At 43.1% G+C, this 19077-nt stretch overlaps 2 protein-coding genes across 3 annotated transcripts in view; one reads left to right on the forward strand and one right to left on the reverse strand.

Annotated features, from left to right (window-relative positions):
- ME1 (malic enzyme 1) overlaps positions 1-19077 on the forward strand; it is a 358155-nt gene that overhangs the window by 336085 nt on the left and 2993 nt on the right. Inside the window, exons 12-13 of the mRNA XM_039529885.1 lie at positions 1402-1575; positions 15988-16086. Coding sequence (XP_039385819.1) covers positions 1402-1575; positions 15988-16086 — 273 coding nt within the window. The remainder of the gene's footprint in view (positions 1-1401; positions 1576-15987; positions 16087-19077) is intronic.
- The window catches only part of RWDD2A (RWD domain containing 2A), a 94716-nt gene that overhangs the window by 54247 nt on the left and 21392 nt on the right, over positions 1-19077 (reverse strand). The window lies entirely within an intron of this gene.

The raw sequence follows: 19077 nt of genomic DNA on the forward strand, positions 1-19077 counted from the left end.
CATGATAATACTTCATGGCACCAAGCAAAACAAAATATCCTGAATAGGAACATTGGTGTGTTTTAAAATACACGTTTTCAGCTTCCTAAAATAAACTTTAACATTTTGTGCTACAAGGAGTCTCTCAAAACTATTGAACAGTAAAATTAATCATTTTAGCAATTTTAAAGGGGGCTGGACAAAGGACCTCTTGTAGGGCTGAGTATAAGCATCCTACCCCTAATTGACCTTACTATTTAAAGCCTAAAGTACTCTCATCTCGGCAAGGCAAGGCTCAGAACCATAGATAGTTTAAGTAGAGCCTCTGGAATTTCACTTATCTCATTATTGTGAATTTAGATTTTTGTTTCTTACTATAGATCAGGGGTCGGCAACCTTTCAGAAGTGATGTGCCGAGTCTTCATTTATTCACTCTAATTTAAGGTTTCATGTACCAGTAATACATTTTAATCTTTTTAGAAAGTCTCTTTCTACAAGTCTATAATATATAACTAAACTATTTTTGTATGTAAAGTAAATAAGGTTTTTAAAAAATGTTTAAGAAGCTTCATTTAAAATTAAATTAAAATGCAGACCCCCCCCGGACTGGTGGCCAGGACCCAGGCAGTGTGTCAGTGCAAATCAGCTCGCCTTTTGCCCTGCTATAGATCATCAGCTACATGGGGAAAGCACTAATAAGATAGGGCTCACAATTGCCTCCAAGACAACTCCTCAGACATCCACAAAAGGCAATGGAGATTGGGTATGTCACCAGTGCTCTCAGCCTTTGCTAAGAGTGAATTTCATTCCTTTGCAAACGGTCAGCACAAGGACTATACACTACTTAAATCCTCCTTAAGCCCTATTTTGAGGATTTAATTGGTTCATATGTGTTATGCTGGCCTTCAGCACAGTGTGAACTTCAATTTAACAGAAAAGCGAGACACCTAAAGTCACCTCAGCTAAAGCTTACATTTGGCAGCATGACACTAATTGAATTTTACAAATATAGACGTTTCCTCCCATACTTCCTGATATTTACACATCTGTATTTCCCATGATGATAAAGGAATTGATCATTAACACTGGCTTACACTTTCCCTTATCTTTTCTCTAAATCACATTCATGGCTTCTGAATTAATGTATATAATCTGTTGCTTCCTAATAAGCCAGTATCTTCTCCATAGCATAAATCAGCCACACAGGATACTCTGTAGATACAATGATCAGCATTCTGTCATCCAGGACATCTGTCGGGTCAAATAAATCTAATATCCAATGAAGAGTGCTAAGAAGATTAGTTAAGATATAAGTGAAAATCTGTAATACGTTAAATATTTAAATGGTTATGTAAAACCTTCATGAGAACAAGTTTCCTCTTAAACAAACTAGTAACACTTTCAAAATATATTTTCTTTTAGGGGCGTGGCATTTTTGCAAGTGGAAGCCCCTTTGACCCTGTGACTCTTCCAAGTGGGCGCACTTTCTATCCTGGACAGGGTAACAATGCATATGTGTTTCCTGGAGTTGCCCTTGGTGTTGTTTCATGTGGATTGAGATATATAAGTGAAGACATTTTTCTCACTACTGCTGAGGTAGGTACACTATTCATAATAATTTTTAAAAGCCTTTAAAATCAGTGATTATGTAATAAACACTCAAATATCCAAATGCCATCCTTCAAATCAGAAAACAATATTTCCTTTTAACATTTTAGCTCTTTATTTGTAAGGTAGTATAAGTTTTCTACTCCTATAAGTACATTTATATATTTTAAGCAGTTATTTTGATAAAGAAGTTAGTATTAGTTGGTTCAGATGTCCAGTATGAAATTCACTTCGTTTAATATTTCACACTCTGAAATCTGGATACAAGATGGCATTATCTAGACCAGGGGTTCTCAAACTGGGGGTTGGGACCCCTCAGGGGGTCACAAGGTTATTACATGGGGGGTCGTGAGCTGTCGGCCTCCACCCCAAACCCCGCTTTGTCTCCAGCATTTATAATGGTGTTTAAATATATAAAAGCGCGTTTTTAATTTATAAGGGGGGGTCGCACTCAGAGGCTTGCTATGTGAAAGGGGTCACCAGTAAAAAAGTTTGAGAACCACTAATCTAGACCTTTAATCACATTTGAGGAGTTGATCCAAGAGCAAGCTGGAACAAAAGATTTAATTTCTAAGATGTATACAATTTTGACTGAAAAAGATATTGATAAGTAAACAACCCTGATGAAAAGATGTGAGAGGGACCCAGACAAAGAATTTGATCTGAATGAGTGGGTCTCTGTATGGGAAAGGGGATATACATCTTCAGTTTGTGTCTGTCACAAAGCAAATTGTTATAAATTACTGTTTAGATGGCATTTGTCTCAAGTTAAAAACAGTCATATTTTTCCTACTAGGGAGGCACTCTGTTGGAGTGATTGTGTGGAAAGGGGAACATACTTGCAGATGTGATGATTGTGGAATTAGACAGTTTTGGGAAGAAATTTTTAGCAATTCATCTTTATGGCCAAATAGTACCTTCCTAGAGATCCCCTGACCTGCTTACTTAATGGTCCAATAAAGGATCTACATTTTTAACAGAACAACCAATTGATTTTTTATTGTTAGCAGTAAGACTTTGTATTTCACATTATTGGAAAAATGTGACTTCTCCTCCTATGGAATTGAGGTATAAATTGTTCTTGCAATAGAAAAGCTTTCAAGCCAAGTACATACTATGATGTTTTGGATTCCGCCCAGACCAGTAAGGGGCTCTGGCACCACCAGCCCTGTAGGTTTGGGGGAATTTAGGCACCTTTTTGCTACGCAGCTGTGGTTAATTCTCTGTCACCAGTAGCCTGCCAACATAAGGTCTCACCAGCCAAGTTACGCTTTCTAGGGTGACACCAGCCTGCCAGTTACCAGCTCACTTTGGCATATATACTCCATGCACTTTGCACACCAGAGATCTGCTTGGGATAAAAATAAACAAAAAGTTTATATATAAATGTATTTAAAAACTTATTTATTAAAAATAACCCACAGGTTCAAACATGAAATAGTAAAGGAAAACAAACATATACATGTTATACAGAAAATAAACATAAAGACGCCACCTCCGGCTTTACACTTTCATATTGGCTAAAATCCCTTTTCTAATAAGAGTTATCTATTGCTTTAAAGCAATTCTACAGCATGTCAGAGGTATCCAGCATTCACAGACAGCCTCCTGTCCCCCAAGTTCTGATTGGCCTTCAGTTCAAGCCCTTTCCATTTTAAAAGGGTTTGCGTTTTTTTCAGTCACTATAGATATTCAAAGTGGGGGAAAATCTCTCCTTTCTTGGGTTCCAAAGATTACATTTTCTTTTCAGTTTCAGCTGTTCCTGTTTGATTGGATGGTTCCATATTGGTTTTTTTCTGGGCTGGACAATAGCTAGGTGCTCAAAGCCAGACTTGTTTGGTTGGAGAGGTAGCCTCTTCCTGCCTGATTCCTTTACCACCCTGTTGTGAGGTGATGCTGAAGTTGCACCACAGTAACCATTAATTTTTCTATATATACACACACCCCCCCCTTCATAACCATAATCTGTGTACATATCTCATAATGATTATTAAGTTCAGTGCATTATAAAATTTCATAAAAGATCTTGATATCCTCTTACAGGAAAACAACATAGTATTCAATCAGTTGGTTTAATTGCTTTTATTTTTGAGTTTAACCCTTCTGTTCTCCCCCTGGGGTGTCTGGACCCTGATTGTCACATGTACACAAGAGAAGCAACAAAGAGAGGATACGTATTTATAAATTTGGTCACCCTTTTTAGCATACTCATGGGAGGAGGGCTCTCCAGCCATCAAGCCAGATTCTTTGAATTAACCTGATCCTGAATAAGTAATATATGATGTAGTATGTTAAAATTTCATTGTAAATTTTCCTTAATAAAAAGTTTTTTAAAAGGAACAAAAAGTTCTCTTAGTACTATATCTATGTATGCTTTTTGTGCATGTATACAGTATACTCTGCTTTGTGTGTTACTCCTGGGGAAATTATGCACCACTGCACATGCGCAGAATTTATGTACCTTGCAGATTTATTTGCTTCCCCGCAGAAAAATGACTTTCTGACAGGGCAGCAAAGGGAAGCCACAAGAGCGGTCATGCAACCCTTCCCAGCAGTATGTTTTGGGGGCCCAGGGCAGCCAGCATAGAGCTAAATCACTGTGGGACAGGAGGTGGAACCCAGGTGGTGGCTCCTACCCTGCGCTGGGCTCAACTGCTAGTCCCAGCTGAGCTGGGGAGAATGGGACTTACTTTTCCCCTGCACGGCATCCAGGGTCAAGTCAGATCCACTCCCAGATTTCTCCCCCAGCTGCAGGAAGCTCTGCAACGTCCTCTCCCGCTTCCTGCACCCATCGCTTCTCAGCTGCAGGGGGAGGGATCCCTATACAGGGAGCTGCTCCCCCATTCGCCCAACCCCCATGCATCCAGACTCCCTCATACCTAGACCCTCTCACCGAGCTTCATCCCCCACACTCAAAACCCCCCTGCTAAGCACCTCTCCCCCTGCACCTGGACCACTCCGACAAGCCATCCACACCTGGATCCCTACCCCACCGAGCCCCAACCAGCTGCACCTAGATCCCCACCCATCTGAGCCCCACTTCCCCAGCATCTATATCCCACAGCTAGACCTCCCTGCCGAGCTCTATCTCCCCCACGCCCAGAGCCCCACCACCTTCACCTGGACCCCTCTGCAGAGTTCCAACACTGTTGCAGCCACAGTGCCCCAACAAGCCCCAATGCACCCAGATCCATGCTACACCTGGATCCCCCACTGAGATACCCACACCCAGATTGTCCCACACAGAACACTCTCAACCTACACCTGGATCTCCTCACACTAAGCCCCTCCACACTTGGATCCTGCCTTGCTGAGCCTGCCTGGCCATACCTGGTGCACCTGGCACAGATGGGTAAGGACCTGGCGTGTTTCTGGGCAGACCTGGTCCTTGTGCTGTGTCAGGGTTGGGTGTAGCCTCATGGTTGAGTCCGTGTCCCAGTGGGAGCTTCACGTTGATCTCCCATATCTGTGCAGCCAGTGGCCTATGCTCCCCAGGGCCATGTTGGAGTCACCACATTTATTTGACCAACAAAATTGGCAGAATTTTAAAATGTGTGCAGAATTTTATTTTTTTGGTGCAGAATTTTAATTTTTTTGGTGCTGAATGCCCTCAGGAGTATGTGCATCTATATAAATAGTATGCTATACAGCGAGACAACCATAGGGAGATACTGATATAGCTGTGGACTAAAGGAAACTCTACCAAATATCTTAGCCGTATTTGGATGTGTTTATTATTGCTTTCATTAGTGTTTGTAATTCTTCAAGAGTATCTTTATCTTGTTAGAGTTTTTAGCCCAAGGGTTTTTAGCATCTTTTGTAATGGAGTTCTCTTGTGAGAAATTGGTGGAAGGGTTTCCTTATCATGTTTTTCCTTGTGCCGTGCTCTGCTACAGTTACCAGCATCTTTTTTTCTTTCCATTTTCTCACCTGACGTTTTCTGCCTCTGTTCGTTTCTCTTATGATTATCTTTTATTTTCTGTTGTATTTTACTTTCTAATTTTTGTTGTTTTTTGCTGTCTTGGTGGGAACTTTCCCTCTCTGCTCTCCACTCAACATATGGTGATTGGGAAGCTTGGGAAGGTCCATCATTGGTGATTCTAAGAGGTCAGTCATACATAACTGAGAGTCATGGGAGCAAAGGAGAAAAGTTTGGGCCTGTGAGCTGCTGTTGGAGCCTCCTACCTGCACATGTAAGCTTGCCCTGTGGCCATCTGCATTAGCTGCCACTGTGGGAACAGGAACAAATAGCCCCTCATTGCATTACCCATAGTCATATTAGCAAATGTAGAGTAGGAAGGAGCAGGTTGAGCATTATGGAACTTTCTCCACCCTTACTGTTGTCCTCTGGTCCTATTGACTTTTCTGGAGCTTAGGTGGCTCCTTTCTTAGCATTCTGGCTTCGTATGTTCCCTTCCTTAATCAGCCAAGTCTTCCCAAGCCATTTATGGGGAGCCCAGACCCCTAACTCAGAACTGAGGATTCCACTAGGTAGCAGGGACCGGAAGGGGTTAGGCATTGCAACAACTAAAGTACCTCACTGCTATGACCCCATCACTCCAGTCCCTGAATCTCTCCACTGTTGTCTCTTTACCTTCAAATACCTTCTTTCTTAGTCTTCCTATATTGCTGTCCAGCCACTAATGTCTCTATTCTTTCTTGCACGTGAATGCTTATCTCATATATTGTATTTTCCTTAATTAGCTTAAAAACTCCTTAGGGTATGGACCCAGTATTTCTACATGTTTGTAAAGTCTGCTGCACATTATGGCACATGTTACATAAATAGTCAAACCTTTTGCATCAGAAATCAATTTTCCCAAACAACTAATCATCTATAGAGGCACCAAACAAGACACACCAGACAAAATTTGAAGAGACAAAAGAGACAAAATATTAAAAGATTCAAAAACTAGAGCTCAAAACTCCATAAACCTGTTAGCATCACAGAAGTAGGTAACACCCAAGGAATGAACCATATACTACAAGTGCATACCAAAGCATTCAGTGAAAAATAGACTCCTTCTGTTCACTGCTCCCTGAGGAATGAAATACCGGTATTTATTTATTACGAGGCTAAAGCACAGCTGATGAAGAGCCAATGAAAGAGACCAAATATTCTAGACGAAATGGCAAATAGAGAAAATAATTTTCCAAATTCATAGATTCTAAGGCCAGAAGGGACCAGTATGATCATCTAGTCTGACCTCCACTATAACACAAGCCACAGAACTTCCCCAGAACAATTCCTAGAGCATATCTTTTAGAATAATATCCAATCTTGATTTAAAAATTGTCAGTGATGGGGGAATCCACCACAATCCTTGATCAATTGTTCCAGTGCCTAATGTGTGCACTTATGACTCCTTTCCATAGAGATAAAAAATGTAAGCTCTGCAGTTTTCTATTAAACTTAATTTAGGGTTTCAGTCCTCTTAAGATTTCCTTCTCCATTATCTTCTCCTGCTTAGCTTCAGTGATTGTTTGGAATTTGTGACTTCACAATATTTTCCATGACAGACCGTGTATGTTACACATACACGCTTTGCTTCATGATCCGTCAGAAAAGAGCATGATTTGTGATTGAGAGAGTCTTATTCAAACTAAATATGTTTAATTATTGGCAATAGCTAAAATCAGACATTTAAACAGAAAATATTAATTTAAATTATTTTCTTTTTCTCAGATTGTGGACTCATAAATTAAAATCATATTGAACCTGATCAATACTTGGAAGGGAGACCTCCAAGAAAAAATTAGGTTCTGAAGGAAATGAGACTAGTGATTTAGTAGGTGGCATTCTTTCTTTTGAGACAGTATTCAGCCAATGCCCCAGAATGCAATTACGGTTAGAAGGCCATTTTGCTGTAATCTAGTCTTTCACATTACAACCCTGATCACTGTAAGTTATTAAAGATCCCGTGAACTTTAAAAAAAAAAAAAAAAAAAGCAGGTGTTATCCCTTATGTACTGGGTAAACTCCAATGTATTAATTATTATTATTATTATTGCTACAAGTATTTACAAGGTTTTACTGTGCTTTCTACTACACCTTACACCAACTAGAATCTAACAGCTTCACAAAAATGTGGAGCACGTTCAAATATCCACAGCAGCTGACTGAGTTTCTTTGAGGACACCTAAGACAGTGGGTAGCATCCAGAAGATTTAAAAACAAGTGAATCCAGCAAATATTATGGAAAACCTAGATGAAAAGAAGCTACATTTCATCCTGATTGTGAGGCTCAGACACATTCCCAACAGCTCCAGAGATTAGAATACCCAGCTCTCAACTCCTTCAAGCTTTTCTTCTTCCTCCTGCTGAAGTTGTCTTGATGGAACAAAGGCAGGAAAGTGGGCGCAGACAACTGGTACCCAGGCTATTCAGGCATAAGATCAGCACCATTAATTTCATCTGCAAGATAACTAGAAGCAAATGTAATATGTTGCTCCTTTGGTCTACAATACTTATTGGTGGGCAGCTGCATGCTCTACCATCTGGCGTTTCCAATGCTATTTTTGCTAAGCAAGGTATATTCTGGCATCTTTAAAAAGTGTCATCAGCTTGCCCTCTCTCTGAGGGACATTCACAATTTCCATCAGGAAAATTAGTAGAAGGCCAGACTGTTTCCATTGGCTTTAACCATCCAAGAAGGGCAATGATACATCTCATAGGACTTTGGATAATTACATCCTGCCTGCTCAAATCCTCCCCTGTAATTTCAATCGGATATGGTATTCTTCACTTACTGTCCTAAACTGCTGCGTGTTGTTAAACAGTTACCTCATTTCTTTCTAGAAGTAGCTTCATTTTGGTTTGGGTTAAGTGATTCCCATATATAGTTTGTAAAGTGCTTTGGAATACTGCTGGATGAAAGGTTCTATAATACATGAATTGAAACATGTCTTAAGTGGCAGTCCAAAAGACCAGTAAAAACTGGTTGCTGACAGAGGCAGTTTTAACTAGCAGTCAAACAATGGTGTTCTGGAAACTGGGCTGATACAGTACTTTTAAATCTCTTAAAACAGGGTCTGTCTCCTCAAAGTGGTTTTTAGTGCAGATTTTGCCGTATACGTTATTGTGCAGTATGAAAGTCCCTCATGAAATTTTACATGAGCAAATATCTTTACCCTATATAGTCAGTCTTGGTAGCTCAGAAGTTAATGCACATGATACTTATGGGGATAGAATACTCACAGTTGGTCTCATACTGCAGGCACTAATTGTGCTAGAAACAGCAGCATGTTTGGATCTTGATCTCGAGGGGGGAAGCTCACCACTCTGTATTGAACTGTGTGAACAAGCAAGAGCTAGGAGTAGCATGGATGGGCTACTAAGGGAACCCTCACCAAAAAAGGTCACAAATCATTGAGGGTAAGAGGTGTTAAAAGTTTCCATTGAAGTCCTGAGGGAAGGGGAGAAAAGGGGTATAAATCTTCCATAAAGGACTAAAATCACAGTATATCTTGCTTTTCATGTAGGTTTTGAAATAATTATGATATTAAAAGCTGAAAACCAATTGTGAATGGAAGTGCCAAGCAAGCTCCAGATTTTAAGACTCCCAAAACATAACTGTTAAATGAAAAGACCTTCTTAGCATGTAATGTAGGCTTATCTGTAAAAGAGAGCTATTGAAAATATGAAGTCAGGCTGCATGCCTGCAACTGTTGACCTCTTGCTTTGCCACCTCTTCAATTAATTCTGATAGAAGGAACAGTTCACTTATTGTAAGTACCTCAGATTCTGGTTTCAGATGTTCTGTCCTTCATATCAAGTAAACTAGAATTTAACTGATTTTGGATGATAAAACTAAGGTACTGTGAGCTATAATGCCTCCTAATTGCAGGCAATTTCTCTGCAATGACAAGGAACATTACCTGTTCCTCTAAACTTTACCAAGCACAACAAAAATGTCAGAATTATAAACTAATGAAATACCCTTGGCACTATAAAGTCTACAGTTAATTCACTTCAGAAATAATCCTGTTAAACCTCTTCATTAAAGAAAATATGTTCCCAAATAGCCAAGATGTCTGCACCTGGTTGATACCATGTGCTCAGTCTTGGATGACATCCATTTAAATGCTGGACTATTTCCCTTTCTATTAAAAACATAAATTAATTGAAAATGCTTTTACTTAGTCATAGTACACTTGAATGTGAAATTTCCTTTGAAAATATTAGTTTGTGGTTGTGTTTATACACTGTTTCAAATGCCTTGTTATAGAAGTACAGCACAGAAACTCTCTTGGATTCCATGTGAGCTAAGGTTGTCACTGGTCTCATCCAGAATAGTGTCCAGTTTTTATTCTCCAACTTGCTTCCTGTAGTCTCCTGCCATAAAACAAAACATTTCACTTCTGAATTTTCTCTGTGATGCTTTAAGCTAAGAGCAGCTAATTTCTTCAAGCCTTGTGTCCCCAGCAAAATCCTAACCTGTTAAATCCAAGAACAAATCAAATTAGAAACAACAGATCTCACTTATTCTTCTGACAAATATAAATATATGTCCTGTTTTATCAAAGAGCTTGTTTACTCTTGGGGAAAAAAGCAAACCACCACTAGTTGTTAAGGGAGAAACCAAAATAAAACAGGATTATATTTTCTATTCCTAATTATTGTGGCTCCCTCTAGTGGATTTTTAGTGGCCAATACACTTTTCAAGATTAAATTTAAAATGCTGATAGTTTGATAGCAATAGTTTGCATGCATATGAATGTACTGGGTATATAACCTGCCATTGTCTTGGCCAGCATTCCCTCTTCCAACAGAATTTAAAATAAGGCTGTGTGTAAATGACAGTTAAGGACAATTCCTCGATTTACTTAAAGTTACTATAATAACGTCACCCCTTTTTAGCCTGAGTGGTTAGCCAATATTTAGGGCCTTGGAGGTTGTTTCCACTAGGGCTATGTCTATACTACCACAGTAAGTCTACCTACACTACGCAACTCCAACTACGTGAATAACGTAGCTGGAGTTGATGTACCTAAGGTCAAGTTACCGCAGGGTCTACACCACGGGGCGTCGACGGGAGAAACTCTCCCGTCGACTTACCTTACTCTTCTCGTCGGGGGTAGAGTACAAGGTCAACTGGAGAACGATCTGCTGTCAATTTGGTGGGTCTTCACTAGGCCCACTAAATCGACTGCCGGTGGATCAATCTCAGAACTTCGATCCTGGCTGTAGTATAGACATAGCCTAAATGAAGAAACTGATGTTAGGTATTTCTTTGATGCAATCTTGTTTATTTACAAAGAGTGTACACAAAGTCCTGTTTCCCAGGACACAGTAGGAATCAAACAACAGGCGAAAGCTTCTTTGCTCACTGTTCGCCCAAGTCACTTTCCAGCCAGCACTCAACCTAAAGAGCACTCACTCTGAGCTTTCTGCTTCTCTTGTCTCCTTGGAAAGCTGCCTTCTCTATCTTCTTCTGACTCACTGAAACACACAACTCCACCAAACAACTCCTCTACTACACCCTCAGCATTTGCACTCATACCCCACGGTTCAGCTCCTACTGTCAGCCATGCCATGCCGGTCTGTAATATGGATAGTGGATTCTGTTGTATCAGCTATCTTTAAACAAAGGGGCATTTAACTACTCCCTCATTTAGCTTGAATGGAAAGCAGTGATCATGCTCAGTGGCTGCAGTGAAATTTGCAACTGCCCACAGATCAAAGACACGCTACCCAATCTACAGCATAACAACAACATCTGAAAGCCTAATGTTACTAAAATCAAATTCAATTCAATGCTATGACTCAAGACAGACAAGAAAGCTCTAGAAAGGCAAGGTGAATGAAGTAATATATTTTATTGCACCAACTTCTGTTGGGGAAAGAGATAAGCTTTTGAGCTACCCAGAGCTCTTCTTCAGGTCTGGGGAAGGTACGCAGAGTATCAAAGCTAAATACAAGGTGGAACAGATTGTTTAGCATAACTAGTTAACACAGAGATATTCTAACAGACCATTCAAGATGAAGTGGCCTGTTAACATCCCTGCAGTCATAGGTCAAAAGAGGGGGATTAGTGGGTTACAGATTGTTGTAATAAGCCCTAAATCTAGTGTCTTTATTCAGACCATGATTTTTAGTGCCTGGTTAGTGTTGCCAGTTTTGGTTGGACATATTCTTGGAGGTTTCATCACGACTTAAATCTTTAATTAAAAATTAATCTTTAATTCCTGAGGACTCCCAGGAAAATCCAGGAGGGTTGGGAACCCTATAAGCTAGCAAAGTTATGAATTTAAGCAACTAGGTTCATCTTTTGAAGGTGTTGTGCCGGTTTCCTTTGAAGATAAGGATAGAGCAGTCAGATATGGAGTGATTGTTTTGTGAAAAGTGTTCACCCATGAGTGATATGGTATTTATCGCCTATTATTTTTCTGTGTGACTTCATTCAAGAGCATAGTGATTGTCTCATTTCACCCACATAGTTGTTACTGGGGCATTTAGTGCACTGGGGCAGGTACACCGCATGTGTAGGACCCATGGTTGTGGGGGGTATTGATCATTGTAGCAGTGAAGATATGTCTGCATGTTTTGCATCTATTGTTATGCCAGGTTCAGGTGCTACTTTGAGTTGCTGGGTCTTGGGCTGTGGAGAGCTCGCCTCTGTTGATGAGGTTGAGGGGTTGTTTGAAGGCCAGAAGAGGGTGTTCAGGAAAGATTTATTTCAAGGTGTGGTCTCCATACAGCAGGCGTGCACAACTCGTAAAGCGTCGACGGCCACATTACTCCAAAGAAAACAGCTGAGGGCCGAAACCCTCCAGCCCCGCGGAAACACCCCCCGCCTTCCCAGCACCTCTGGGCCCCGCAGAAACACCCTGCCCCAGCGCTGCCCAGCCCTGCAGAAACAAACCCTCCTTCCCCAGTGCCGCCCCACCAAAACAGCTGTGGGCCAAAAAGGAAGGTTGGGGGTGGGGAGGTGATACTTTATTTTAAATCAACCAGGGGCTCCCAGCTGAAGAGGTGGCTGGGAGCCCTCAGGGGCAAATTAAAGGGCCCGGGGCTCCGGCAGCCGGGGGAACCGGAGCTTTGCGGGGCTGGGGCAGGGATTTAAAGGGCCCAGAGCTCCTGCCACTGAGGGGAGCCCGAGCCCTTTAAATCCCAGCCCCAGCCCGGCCGCCGGAGCCGGGGTGAGATTCAAAGGGCTCTAGGCTGCCTGCAGCCGTGGGGAGCTCTGAGCCCTTTAAATCCCGGCCGTGGATGGAATTCAAAGGCCTCTGGGCTGCCTGCAGCAGCAGGGAGCCCTGAGCCCTTTAAATCTCAGCCGCTGTCGGGATTCAAAGGGCTCTGGGCTGCCTGTAGCGGCGGGGAGCCATGAGCCCTTTAAATCCCAGCCGTGGCCGGGATTCAAAGGGCTCTGGGCTGCCCTCAGCTGTGGGGAGCCCTGAGCCCTTTAAATCCCAGCTGCGGCCGGGATTCAAAGGGCTCTGGGCTGCCCACAGAGCGCCGTGTGCGCGGGATTTAGAATCCCTCCGCTGGCCACATGTTGTGCAGGCCTGCCATACAGTATAGGTTACAGCTGTTTAATGATACCCATATGGAGATTCCAGTGTGAGGTGGTAGGTGACAACTAGGTGTGTGCAGCTGGAGGGTTTTTTCCCCTTGTATTGAAGCAGGTTCTTCTGGGGTATTTATATGGCCTGTTCCATGATGTGATTTACTTCTCTGGTGGAGTGTCCTTGTTTGGTGAAGGCAGTTTTAAATGTGTTAAGGTCTGTATCCCAGATTTTCTCCTCAGAGCATATTCAGTGGTTTCTGAGGGCCTGGCTGTAGATAACAGATTTCTTGGTGTGTTTGGGGTAGTTACTGGATCTGTGCAGGTATCCATGAGATTCTTGTATCTAATTGTTTGTAGGGTTCCATTGTTGAAGCTGATTATAGTGTTCAGGAAGTTGATGCTAGTGTGGAGGCTTCTAGTGTTAAATAAAGCTCTAGGTTGCTTTCTTGTTCAGGTATGTGTCCATGTGGATTCCACTGTAGGTGTGCATGTGCCCCAAGCATGTGAATTTGGAATCTTTGCATTGCAATGTCCAGCAGGGCAGGGCATGAACCCTGAGTCTCCTCATGCTTCAGTGTGAGGATATAAAGGGTGAAGCAGCCCTGATCCTCCCTCAGTTCCCTCTTACCACCCATGCCAGCAAGACAGAACCTGGACTGTTTCTAACCTGCTTCTGATTTTCAGAATTCTTCTCCAGTGAAAACCATTTTTCTTCATTTCTTCCTTATATTAATTTATTTGTTTGATTTTTGTTGCATGCTCCCCCACCCTACCCTTCAAAAAAGCAGCAATCAGGACAGACATGGGGAGACCCTGTGTGTACAGTAGGTCAAGGTACTTTGCACTAACTGCTAGCTATGGCAGTTTCAAAACCTACCAGGTCCAAGCCCGTCCTTCCTGCAATGGACTAATACCTATCATAGATGAACACAGCAATGCCTGTTCTGTCTAATAGAAGCACATCTTCCAGACAAGCATGCTATCTGCTGCTCCTTTTCAGCATTCACCTGGAAATCCCAAGAGACAAGGCTCAAAGTACACCGTAGGAGCAATCCATGAGGGTAGCCACAGATCCAGGAATGGAGACATCCCCTGTATATGAACAGAGGATTCTTTCTCTGGGGAGTGTCCCACTGACTGTGAACCACACCCCCAGTACCAGCAGGGAAAGGAAGTTGAAGAGGGTGCACACCACCTGAGCACCGAAGCCTCAGTGCCGACTATGGCACCACCTCCAGGGAAGAGAAACTCAGCACTGTCTTTTGGAGCAAAAAGGTTTGCCTGCACTGAGTGCAAATGCAGTTGAGAGTGGGCAACATATCCATCCCCCAGAGAGGACTCTGGACCGAGACAGAAGCTCTCAAAATCTTCAACACCAATGAAGGATAGCACCAAGATTCCAGTAGCAACACCTAGGTTAAGGAAGACAGACTCACCTATGCCAACATTGACACCAAGACCAGTGCTGGCCCTGGACCCAGAGCCAGAAATCCCAATTTCCTGATACTGAGATAACTCTTAGACGAGCCTCCTTCACTGCTCTCCTGGGCACTGGACCAGAGACAGAATCCTTTCCAGTAGCGAGGTATGCCTTTGGCAGCCCCCCCACTTTTCTCAGCACCGGATATGGCACTAGTACAGGCTTTGATACAGGGCCTACTACCAATGGAGCCAAAGCCACATTCACTGCCACTGCCACAGAGAGATTTCTCCTCCTATCACCAGGCAATTCTTTTCCCCCTGACTTGAGCAGAGAATCATCATCTGAAAGGTGTGTATAATATCTGCAAGGATATCTGGTACCTGCAAGGATATCTGGAAGGCATGTGATACTGACTCCTAGTTCAGGACTGGCACTAGATAGGCCACCCATGATTGGGCTGGTATCAACACAACCTGCCAACATGGCTGTACTGGCCCTACCAAGGCCTGCCTTCTGATAGACTTTGGCGTGGAACTCCTTCACATGTCTGGATTAAAAGGAGGTCTCGGTCACCACTAGCATTGCTGGCTAGAGCTTCCTCACCAGAACAGGAGGGATCCTTGGAGAACATGGCAAAAGCAGCAAGCTTCCCTCTGCTCTGAAGGAACTGGCAGTAAGCAGTAACCTTTTCAGAACAATGGGTATGAAAAGTATCAGCTGCATCAGTGCAACAGAGATTGGAGTACAGCTCTCCAAAAGTTTGCATCTGATCTGGCAGCCAAGTCCAGTGTGTAATGCTTGAAGACACATGAGCAGCTTGCTCCATGAAGCAGCTTTGCAGATCTCATATATTGGTATGTTGTGGAAGCCTGCCTAGGATGCCACTTGATCTCTGGTGGAGTGAACTCTAATAGTGAGAGAGGTACATACATTGTGTTATCCATTGTAAGAGTCTCTGGGATGAAAGGACTACTCAGCTATAACCACAAATAGACGTGGGGCCATTCTGAAAGATTTGGTCCTTCAGAATAACACTGAAGAGCCCTGAACATATCCAAGCTCTGGAGCTTCTTCTCCCCTTGTGTGGCATGTGGTTTTGGAAAGAACACAGGTAGGTTGATGGATTGATTGAAATGAAATTCTGAAACCACCTGGCTTAAAGTCTCAGTACCACATAGTCTCAGTAAAATGCTGTATACGGAGGAAGATAACAAATAAAGAAGAAAACGAAAGCACAGGAATAACTAAAAGTCAATACACATTTAAAGAAAAATACATTCATATACTTAATGGCAACTTTTTCTACAAAATATTAGATTTAAGAACTGTGAACAGCGGTGCTGTGCAGAGAACTTTGTATCTGGCAAAATCAGAAAGTGTACTTACTACAAAAGTTACTTTTGAACTGATTTACTGCAAAGTAGGCTTGTGGGTTTAAAATAAATCTACATTCTGCTTTATTTCTAGGTGATAGCTCAACAGGTTTCAAAGAAACATTTAGAAGAAGGTCGTCTATACCCTCCATTAGTCACTATTCGAGATGTGTCACTGAAAATTGCTGTGAAGGTAAGTGATTTCAGTTCATTCTGCAGCCACTCTCCACTACCCATGCACTTTGCATATGTTAAAATTAGATTAGCGGAAGTAAAATATTTTCAGAATTCATTAGTCATTTTAAATCAATCTTGATATGAAGCAAGCAGAGTGTTTTTTTAACATTTTAAATTCTTACTGTTCAGGCATAGGAGTGGAGGGGCTGAAAATATGGCATACTCGGTGTTTAATTACAGGTGACTACAATAGAATGATGTTTCTACTGTTTACTCTGTACCACTTGGTTAGTTGCATGTACTGTTCATAGCACCTGCTCCATGAAGTTTGGAACCATGAAATCCTATACTGTCAACAGTTTTCTATCCTTTAGTTCCCTTTCAGGAGAATAAATGCCTTCTCACATGCCAGCCTCCTCCTTCATTTGGCCTGCTGCTGCTTGATTTTGTTCCGATCCTCCTTATCTTGACCCATCAGAACAAATAGTTTTTTTGTGAAGTCAAATATATGTTTTTCATGCATGGATTTTGCCAAATTGACTGCACTATGTCGGTAGCTTATAAAGTGCCCAAAGTAATTTGATAACCCTTAGATCTGGCAGCACTGAAAAACAACAGACTTAGCCCCATTTCTACCTTCCCTGTGGCTTTTTGTCTCCCATGAGTTCTCAGTTTTATTTCTGAGTGGGTTATCATGTTATAGATAATCCCATTTATTGCACAGCCTTTTGGAAGAGCTGTTAATAGCTCCCTACTTGTGGAATGATTCCCTTTGATTAATTTGGTAACAGGATCCCAAGTACATATAAAAAGTCTTGTTGTAGTTCACTTCTTCCAGGTTCATAGAATCATAGAATCTCAGGGTTGGAAGGGACCTCAGGAGGTCATCTAGTCCAACCCCCTGCTCAAAGCAGGACCAAACCCAACTAGTAGCTAACTAATAACTAATAGGTTGATAATAGCTGTGTTCCATAGATGTCAAAACATCTCTAAACAGACTTCTCAGGCTAAAATCAGACTGCCTCTGTGGTTGGCAAATCCTTTCAGAAAGTGCTGGAAACTCTCCTCCTCTATTCACTGTGACAGAATTAATCTTTTTAACTTAGATGCAAAATTTAATGGAAAAAATGGAAAATTTGTAATTTGATTAATTCATTTCTGGTCTGATCTCTCTCGTAGTTGGAGATATGATCTAGGAATTATTTTTGGGAAGTTCTATGGCTTGTGTTATACAGGAAACCAGATTAGGTGATGGCAGTGGTCCCTTCTGGCCTTCGAATCTATGAACACTTGGGCTGTGCCTGTTTTCCAGCAAATACTGGAAGCAGTTCAGGCTTGTCTACAGGGCTACAGGGCTTGGCTACACAAACTTTAACAGTAATGACTTAGTCAGTCAGTGGTGATAATTATATGCATGGACCCAAAGAGGAGCTCTTGTGGAAATACCCAAAGAACTTCAGAGGGGGCAGGATGGGGTCAAGATCAATCCCTGAAAGCAAATGACAAGGTAACAGCTTTTCCATTTGGGATCATAGCCTCTCCCCAAGCGAAGACATTTGTGATATAGAGAGGCAGTGATATTTAAGAGAAAGATGGTTCACCAGGGGTGAAAGTAATTTACAGGACTTACCGGTACTGCCGGAGTCCTGGGGGGCGTGGCCTCATCCGGAAGAGGCGTGGCCTCATCCGGAAGAGGCGTGGCCTCTTACGATTTAAAGGCCCTGGGGCACCAGCTGTGGCTTGGAGACCCAGGACCTTTAAATCAACCTGGGGCTTCCAGCTGAAGAGGTGGCTGGGGGCCTCCCGGGCGGGGGGTAACCCTGAGTTTTGCTGCGCTGGGGCCGGGATTTAAAGGGCCCGGAGCTCCTGCCGCTGAGGGGAGCCCCGAGCCCTTTAAATTCTGGCTCCAGCCCGGCCGCCAGAGCTGTGGCCGGGATTCAAAGGTCTCTGGGCTGCCCGCAGCAGTGGGGAGCTCTGAGCCCTTTAAATCCCCGCCGCGGCGGGGATTCAAAGGTCTCTAGGCTACCCGCAGTCGCGGGGAGCTCTGAGCCGTTTAAATCCCAGCCCCAGCCCCGCCGCTGGAGCCACAGCCGGGATTCAAAGGGCTCTGGGCTGCCCACCACCGCAGGGAGCTCTGAGCCCTTTAAATCCCAGCCGCCGGAGCCGCGGACGGGATTCAAAGGTCTCTGGGCTGCCCGCAGCCAAGGCCAGCCCAGAGCCCTTTCAATCCCCGCCGTGGAAGCCGGTGCGGTCCGGCACGGCGTACTGGCTCTTGCCGGCATGCCGGACCGGACCGGCTTACTTTCAACTCTGTGGTTCACCCTTCCCTAGAAATAGGAGGTTTAATCTGTTTGGGGAGTAAAGAATGCTGCATCTTGGGGGTCGGAGGAAGAGAGAGAGAGAGAGCGCGCGCACATGTGCACACACCGATTTTCTCAGCCAGTTGATGCCCTTTCTGTTCAAGAGACCACTGTGGAAAATGAGTGGGTTCAGATTTCTTCTGAATTCAGTTTTTCTGTAGCCACATATGCTTTGGTAATGCACAAGGCACTTCCTGTTTTCTTTTTATTTTAAATTTCCCAGGAATTTAATGAGGCTTATAACAAAAATTGAAGAATGGCTGAAAATTGGTGGGGGAAAAAACTTCGGTTTTCTGGGTTAATATTGGGGGATGGGAGGACAGAAAAGAAGCAATAAATAGGGAAAGGTAAGACTATTCTGACCCAACTCCCTCCTCCGGAAGAAGAGATGGCAGCTTGGTAATCTGGGTGGCCTGGTTTACTAAACCAGAGTGGGCCTGGAACTGGAGAACATAAGGGTGCCATCTTCTAAGGCTCCCTCCTCTAGCTCTTCTGCCTCCAGGCCCACTCCAGAAGGAGAGATGGTGGCTCTGGTACCTGGGCCATTCAGGTTACTGAGCCACCATCTCTCCTCCTGGGAGCAGAGAATTGGGTCTGGGAATTTCAGCAAGTTTTGGTGCGGGGTGGGTGGGTGTTAGGACTCAAGC

Source organism: Mauremys reevesii, linkage group 3 (genome assembly GCF_016161935.1).
Source record: "Mauremys reevesii isolate NIE-2019 linkage group 3, ASM1616193v1, whole genome shotgun sequence".
Taxonomy (NCBI): domain Eukaryota; kingdom Metazoa; phylum Chordata; order Testudines; family Geoemydidae; genus Mauremys; species Mauremys reevesii.